This window comes from Rhea pennata, chromosome 24 (assembly GCF_028389875.1).
Source record: "Rhea pennata isolate bPtePen1 chromosome 24, bPtePen1.pri, whole genome shotgun sequence".
Classification (NCBI taxonomy): domain Eukaryota; kingdom Metazoa; phylum Chordata; class Aves; order Rheiformes; family Rheidae; genus Rhea; species Rhea pennata.
The window spans coordinates 137398-145493 of NC_084686.1; the positions used below are offsets into that span (position 1 = coordinate 137398).

General features: G+C 46.3%; 1 protein-coding gene across 1 annotated transcript; it reads left to right on the forward strand.

Annotated features, from left to right (window-relative positions):
* Positions 1-168: 168 nt before the first annotated feature.
* DPAGT1 (dolichyl-phosphate N-acetylglucosaminephosphotransferase 1) lies at positions 169-6133 on the forward strand. The gene is made up of 9 exons (XM_062594546.1): positions 169-380; positions 451-571; positions 657-870; positions 1471-1617; positions 1754-1838; positions 2706-2894; positions 3532-3619; positions 3922-4077; positions 5263-6133. Exons 1-9 carry the CDS (start codon positions 226-228, stop codon positions 5326-5328), a joined length of 1221 nt encoding a protein of 406 aa, XP_062450530.1. The 5' UTR covers positions 169-225; the 3' UTR covers positions 5329-6133.
* The last annotated feature ends 1963 nt before the right edge of the window (positions 6134-8096 follow it).

Below are 8096 nucleotides of genomic sequence, written 5' to 3' on the forward strand. Positions count from 1 at the left end.
CTCCGGCGCGGGGCACAGACGCCTACACAGGCCCTCAGCGCAGCCGAAAGTGCCAGTGGTCCCGGCTCTTGCCAGGGTCAAAGATGGCGGCCGTGGCCCCCGCCCCGTCGCTGACGGACCAGGGAAGCACGCGCGCCCCCAGTGCCTCCTTTTATCGCGTCCGGCTGGAAACGTGCGCCTGGAGGCGCTGCTGGCTCGGCGCCGCTCCGTGCCCGCGCTGCGGCCATGGCCGGCTCACCCACCGTGCCGCTCCTCATCAACCTGGGCGCGTCGCTGCTAGGCTTCGTGGCTACGCTCTCGCTGATTCCGGCCTTCAAGGATCACTTCCTCGCCGCGAGGCTCTTCGGCGAAGACCTCAACAAGGCCTCCCGGCGGCCCATGTGAGTAGCGGTGCCCGCCGGGCCGGGCCGGGCCAGGCCGGGCCGACTCCCCATCTCCCCTTCCTTTCAGCCCCGAGGCGCAGGGCGTGATCAGCGGAGTCGTGTTCCTCATCATCCTCTTCTGCTTCATCCCCGTGCCCTTTCTGAGGTGCTTCGTGGATAAGCAGTGCACAGCCTTCCCGCACGATGAGGTGAGGTGTGCCCAGCCCCAGGTGTGTGGCAGGCGTGGGCAAGGAGCGGCTACCGGTGATCAGGGTCCTGTGCTCTGTCCTGCAGTTCGTGGAGCTCATCGGCTCGCTCCTTGCTATCTGCTGCATGATTTTCCTGGGCTTTGCTGATGATGTACTGAACTTGCGCTGGCGACACAAGCTGCTTCTTCCTACCATGGCTTCCCTCCCACTGCTCATGGTTTACTTCACCAACTTTGGGAACACAACCATTGTGGTGCCTAAGCCCTTCCGGGTGCTACTGGGCATGCACTTGGACCTGGGTAAGTCATTGCCTAAGCAGTAAATGACAGGTGGAAGTGGTCACCTTGAAACTGTGACACATAGCAGACAGCAGTTTTCACGCAGAAGAAGAAACTCATGAAGGATCTGCTTAAGCAAGCAACAAGGTGACATAACTACACCAACTAAGCGCTGGGCTAGAAAGTGCCCAGCTCTCTATGTAGAAACCCAGCAGGCATTTATCTATGCATAGACAGATGCCAAAGATTTCTGCAGAATTTTGGGGGTAGGGCATCTGATGGGGTATATGGCATATGGGGTATTGGCATCTTAGCGCCATGTGCATCTGACAGGTGCCAATAACAAAATGATCGAAGCACAGAAAGAATGCTACAGCCCTTTGATATTTCGCAACTCTTGGTACACATGCTCCCTTTGCAGCAGTTGCCATGCTGTACATGTGCATACACGTGACATCAGATTCACAAGAGAGTTATTTATTAATAAGCTACTGATTTTGACATTTGCTGAAATTGCTAGGAATACACTGTTGTACAAGGGTAGAGCTTTTCTTTAGCACATTGCACCACAGCCTGCGTCAAATATGAATGTTAAAGGACTTGGCTCACTCTAATCTGCAGGTATCTTCTACTATGTGTACATGGGCATGCTGGCCGTGTTCTGCACTAACGCCATCAATATTCTTGCTGGAATTAATGGGATTGAAGCAGGACAATCTCTGGTGATTGCTGCTTCCATTATCACCTTCAACATTGTAGAGTTAAACGGTAAGTAAGAACCCTAACATATTTTTAGGGTACAAAGAGCAAAGGGAGCTAGAATCCTAGATTTCAGCATCTGGTATTACTAAAAGTAAACTGTTCCTGACTTAGCACAAACTCATTTTGTTTCTTTCTTCTACAGGGGATTATCGAGATGATCATATTTTTTCTCTCTACATCATGATTCCCTTTTTTTTTACCACACTGGGGCTGTTTTACCACAACTGGTAAGAAGATGGACATTCAGAGAATGTCCTCTATCTTTACTTTCTCCCTTTTCAAACAAATAAAGAAGGAATTCCATGCAGGTAGAATACTGGAGCATAGACAAAATTCTTGCCAGTACCAAAAATGCAAAACACTGATCCATTGACAGCTACTTGAACAATTCAGGTCACACTGGTTCACTAAACCGCAGAGTACTCCGCCTCAGATAGATACCTCACTAACCATATTTACACACTGTCTTCTCTGCAAGTCAGGCTGTGGGTTTCAGTCGCACAGTTTCTAGCATACATACCTGCAACAGTTGTTTTGGCTGTGTTCCTTAGGGCAGATCGGAGATTTGCACGCTATAGTCTTGTTGTTCTAGGATCTGCCTGACCAAAAAGAAGGGAGAGGGGTCAGTATTTGAAAAAGACCTCTGCTCAGATTATTCCAAATTTAAACTCCTGGACCAGCTGCAACATTGCAGATGCAGTTCTTGCGTCCTGCTCTAGGCTATTGTGTGACTGACAGGCATTAGTGGTAATATTGTCCAAGGAAATTGCTGTTGCTTATGCAGCATGAAGGTATGTCAGATTGGGAAATTTCTCTGTGCTTCTGGGATGTGGTGTACTGGCAGACTGCTTCACCCATCTTCCGCAAAAGAACTATGCTAGCAGCAATTACATTAGTGTAGTGTGAAGTCATTATTACACTTCTGTTTAGCAGGGAATGAATCGTCTACATTACCTGAAACCAAGCCAGTTGGGGCTGCAGTTCCCTCTTGACTCCTAACCTGCCACATGGAAATGCACATGCACTGATTATAGTCATTCTCATGGCAACAGTGATCTTGACAGACCTTTGCTCTTTTGCCCTGTGGATTGCAGGTACCCATCCCGAGTCTTTGTTGGGGACACCTTCTGCTACTTTGCTGGCATGACCTTCGCTGTGGTGGGGATCGTGGGACACTTCAGTAAAACAATGCTGCTTTTTTTCATCCCACAAGTGCTTAACTTCCTCTACTCGTTGCCTCAACTCTTCCACATCATTCCTTGTCCCCGCCACCGGCTGCCCAGGTAATGTACATGACTGACCTGTAATGTAGCCAGAGATGGGTGCCTTTTATCTTCAACACTAACTAAGAAACAGAACCATGGTGGGTAGATGTTCTTTTTAAAAACCTATCAAAATAGATTGTATAGTTAAAAAAGTAGCTGCCTCACTCTGTCAATTATGGTTGAGTCCTACAAAGTCATACAGGTTTCTCTTAAGACATTAATAATTTCCTTTCCAGGTATAGAATACTGATCTTTAACATTATTAGACTTATGATTTATTCCCAGCTACAAAATGGAGAGAAACTAATTTAGGCAATTGATACTGTCAATGGTACTAGAGTATGATCTGTTAAGATTTCATAGTAGCAGGTGTTCTTTAGTACTATACCGTATTAGTGATTGTCTCTGCACTTTTGATTTATTTTTAAAATCATACAACTTTTTGCAAACATTTGGGGGAAGCAGAGGGGAAAGGCATCTTCTCTCAACTTTGCCTGAACTGAGGGACCAGATATCAGCAGCTGCAATTATGAATACCAGATTATTTTTGCTTTTTCCCCCACTTGATTTCTGAACTACCCAGGTATGAATCTGTATCTGATTACACAGGGACCAGTTTGTCTCCTTGCTCCTAAAATTTTAATGTTTCTTTTAGGCTCAATCCTAGTACAGGGAAGTTGGAGATGAGCTACTCCAAATTCAAAACTAGGAGCCTCTCAGCCTTGGGAACATACATTCTGAAGGTAATACAAGAAAGACTAGCGAAATCCAGACATATTTTGAGGCAGTGATCAAATGGAAGAGGAACAGGATGGGAGGGAAGACAGAACTTCTGCGTACGTTGGTTTATTCCTAGCTCAAATCCAGAAGAAAATGGTCTGGTACCCTAGTAGTGGTTGCGGGACCCTCATAAGCCTATCCTGTCTTTTCTGCAAGGGCGTCAGTCAGACCACTGGGATGGTACAGCAAAAGGGATCATGGGCAAAACAAACTGGCGATCAGCAAACGTACCTAATGAAATAGCGTGCAATATTTCTTTCCCCAGGCAGCAAAGATCTTGCACATAGTAGATGTGAGGAGTGGAATGGATGAAGATGGTGAATACACCGAGTGCAATAATATGACACTTATTAACTTTGTTATAAAGCTGACTGGACCAACCCATGAGCGAATTCTCACTCTCCTGTTGCTACTGATCCAGGTCAGCAAACGGTCTCTCAGGTAGAAAGATGTACTCTGCAACAGAAACAGACTCCAGTCAGTCCCAAGTGTTCTAGAGAATGGAGGAAATAAAACATCATACTTCCACACAAGCAGTAAATGAGCTGTGGGATTCAAGGAGATTCAGAGGTTTACATAGCTGAATGAGGAAAGACTTTCTTTCCCCAGACTTTGTTCATTGAGAGCTAGTAAATACAAAGTCCCAATGATAGGTTGAGAAGATCCCCAAAGCACAAATGACCAGATGCTTGGAAAAACAGTAGGAAAAGTATCACTATACGCTTGCCTTGTCAGTCTGACCTAATACAGCCTTTTGCACATTTCTGTTTTTAAGTCATACCAAATAACACAGTACCAGTGTTACATCCAGCTGATGGCCTTACATAGGTTTGTTGTGTATCTTAGTGAAATACAGACTCTAAGTGGGATGTGGTAGCTTTCTGAAGCAACTTACAAAGGTAACATACCTCACAGATACTGCTGTCTGCTACCTCTATTCATCAAGTGAACTCCTTTGCCTAATATTATAGGCAATAATTTTTAAAGAGGCCTGTATTGCTTAGTTGCCCATAATAAAGTTCTTTATTTCATGCATCATTTGAGAGAGACTCTCATCAGGAAAGAGAAGAGATATTTGGCCAAATTCCCATTCAGGAGGAAGACTTCCAATAAGCAAGCCTGGAGACTGAACAGGGCTTAGGTTGACTACATCAGGGACAACTTCATCTTGATCCCAGTCACATCTGAGACGTTTTGATAGTGGCTTTTTGAAAGGATGCTGAATTAAAGCTTTGCGATGAGGCATTTCCCATTACAAACAATAGAGTTCACACTCAAATTTAGGTTTGTTAAAAAGGAAAACGTTATTTCCAACTGTTCATCTCCTCTGCATATTCTGACGATGTAAACGTGCACAGACACGTACAAAATTCCCTATGGATAGTTCCGATTCTGATACAGAGGGCTGAGAACTTTGGCCAGATTTCTGCTTTTCATCATGCTACATTTAAATATTTTAATATTGTCATTTAGTTAAATAAATAATGCCTGACAGCAGCCAGCACATACAAAGTGCTTCTTTTTGTGCAAAAGAAGATTCTACCAGCCTGTAAAATAGCTAACACTATAAGCTTTCAACTTTCTTTTCTTTTCTTTTTATACCTAGGTCCTGGGCAGCATAATGGCATTTTCAATCCGATACCAGCTAGTGCGCTTGTTCTATGATGTCTGACTAGGCTGTGAGGAGCAGGGAAAAGATTTGCACCTTCCAGTTGATCTCTTACTTCCTCTGGTGGCTGACCAAATTTTTAGAGTGATCTTATTCTGGCCCTGTGAGAACCTCAGGACTCCTTTTAGGATGCAAGCAACTACTCTGTGCCAGCCAACCTTGAACTGTGATCTTGTTTTCATGTACAAGAAGGTGTTTGTCTGATTCTGCTGACAGAAGCAATTCATTGCTACTTAAACGTCGTTCCTACTGGGAATAGCTTCCATAGCGGAAATATGTGACCCAGATCTTCTACTCAGCGTGCTTAGGGAAAGTGGGAGAGACAAAAGCTCTATAAACAAATACGCAGGTCACTATTTCGTGAAAGATAAGACAGCACCTTTAATTTCTCTGGGACTCTGTATAGCAGAACAAGTAAATCAGAATCTCCTCTTGGCTCTGCCAGTCCTATCTTTGGTCCGTGAACATAGAATAACATGCTATAAATCATACCCAGAACTCAGAGCACTGTAAGAATAAAATAACTTACGGTACAGTTCTCCCTTCAGTGCTTTGCCACAGGAAAAATACTGACATACAGTGAAACTAGATAGTGTGATACATCCAGGTGGCCTTTTGCCCTGCTAGGGGCCACTAATTTCTACGGCAGACTGCCTCCTTTTTCACAGCAACTGAGAATATTCCCACTGAAGGGTTTTATCATCCGTCTTCCTTCCTGGACTAGAACATTTCTAAGGCTAGCAGAGTAAGGGTCACCATGTCCTTTCATAGCACAGGACATCAATAAAAGCCTTATATTAATCTGGGACTGAGACCCTGTAGGCTGCAGTTTAATTTTTCTTACCCAAATAATTATTCATGTAGCATTTTCTGGCATTCAGAATTGCTACCTACCTGACAGAGCAACACATGTGAACTACTGAAGCATCATCAATAGGCTAAAGATTCTACATGAGACTGATGAGAATGAAATGCAGAATAATACATCTACAAAGATAGGGACACTGAGATGGGTGACACTGGAAGTTGTTAAACCTGGAATCCTAACAGATGCAAGGTTGCTGCATCTTAATGTCCCCAGGTCCAGCCAGTAGTAAGGCTGAGAATGTGTTCCCAGTAGGCACAAATGCACATGGCCAGCCACATAGATGAACAAAGCACTCAAACATGAATGATACAAGTGGCTTAATGCTGCTTCCCAGCTGATGAAGATAGCGATCTGCTAGTAGAATATATATATATATATATATGTATGTATAAATATATATATACACACACATACACACACTTTCCCTTCAGTAGTTGCCCTTAGACACTCTGTCCAGTTGCTGGCCCCTGGACTCCTTGGTGTCCCCAGTCACTGGCAGCAGGGCATGTGAATCCCTGAGGCCAGTGGCCCCACTCTAGTTGCTCATACTCTGACCTCACACACAGACACACACAAGTAGATCTCTGGTAGGTGGTCAAGATCAATGGCCTCCCCAGTAGCTGACTCTTAGACACCCTCCTCCTCCACCGTGATTTTTCCAGCAGCTGGCTCAGACCTACCTCCTGTAAGTAACTTGTTGATCTCTGCAGTATCTGATCCCAAATAACTTGGCTCAGAAGCCTCTCATGTTACTTGCTGGCTAGTGCAACTTGATCTGCACTAAGGATTACACAAACTGACATAGTCCCCTGCCCCAACAACTCCCCCCCCCCATATACTCCGGTCTCCCCAGTTGCTGGTACCACAGACACATGAGCCGCTTTGGCCAGTGATCTGACTCTGGCAGCTGGCACTTAGACCTCCCTACACACAGATGCACAGAGTCCCCTCACCCCAGAAAAAGCTAGAAATAATAAGAGAACAAGAAAGGCCACGGTCTACCAGCCAGCAACATAAATACAGGTGACACTTTCCTCTCCCACCTAGTATTTTTGCATGCTTGCTCCTCCCATCCATTTTGACCTCTCCCTTTCCTCATCTTTAGGCTTTCTGCTAAACCACCGTAATAAGTCTCATGCATTCCCACAATCTCCTTAAAAGGGCTGCACATTAAGTTCTGGACATCTCTTACAGTTTTTCGCAGTAGCCCACTGTGAATCCCATACTCATGCGTGCAGGGACCCTCAGCCTCTGTGCTGCGAGTCCCTAACTCATCCTGGAGGCGTCACTCCCAGAGGGGACCCGGGCCAGGACCCAGGCCCTGAGGTCCACCACCTTCTTGGAGGGTTCCAGGAGCAGTCCAGCTGTAGCAGCATCACACTAACAGGGTCACCAGAGTCCTAGTATCCCTTTGAGGTACTGTGACTAGCCCTTATTCACATAACCCAATAGGTGACATGGTTAAAGCCCGTTATTTTGCACTGATCTTAAAACTGTTCCCTGCAGGCAAGGTGCCATAGTTAGCTCTGACCAAAAATAAACCTGACACATTTCTCTTCTCGGGGCTACTGTCGGTTGTGCAGTAAATGCTTCTGCTGCCCCAGGGCTGTCCAGAGGCACAAACGGCGCTCGGCGAGATGGTCGGTCCCTACACTGGGGGGCACTGCCGGGCCGCCGCTGCCCCCGCGCGCTTCCACACTGCGCGGCGCCCCTCCCCCAGCGGCCTGCCCAACCGCCGCCGCACGGTACGAGTTTGGCGCCTTACCTCCTTATTGGTCTGCCGCAGCCACCAATGGACTCGAGGCGAGCCCCATCAGATCGCAAAACCGACCAGTCAGCAGAAAGGTTCTTCCGGGCGACGCACCAATAGCGAGGTGCCGTGGCGCTGTCCAATGAGCTGGGC

Excerpts from the sequence above, each read along its gene's own strand:
- DPAGT1 (XM_062594546.1), top strand. The coding sequence starts at position 226 with ATGGCCGGCTCACCCACCGTGCCGCTCCTCATCAACCTGGGCGCGTCG. Across the intron at positions 871-1,470 it reads GGGCATGCACTTGGACCTGG|GTATCTTCTACTATGTGTAC; the intron begins GTAAGTCATTGC and ends TCTAATCTGCAG. Across the intron at positions 2,895-3,531 it reads CCCCGCCACCGGCTGCCCAG|GCTCAATCCTAGTACAGGGA; the intron begins GTAATGTACATG and ends TGTTTCTTTTAG.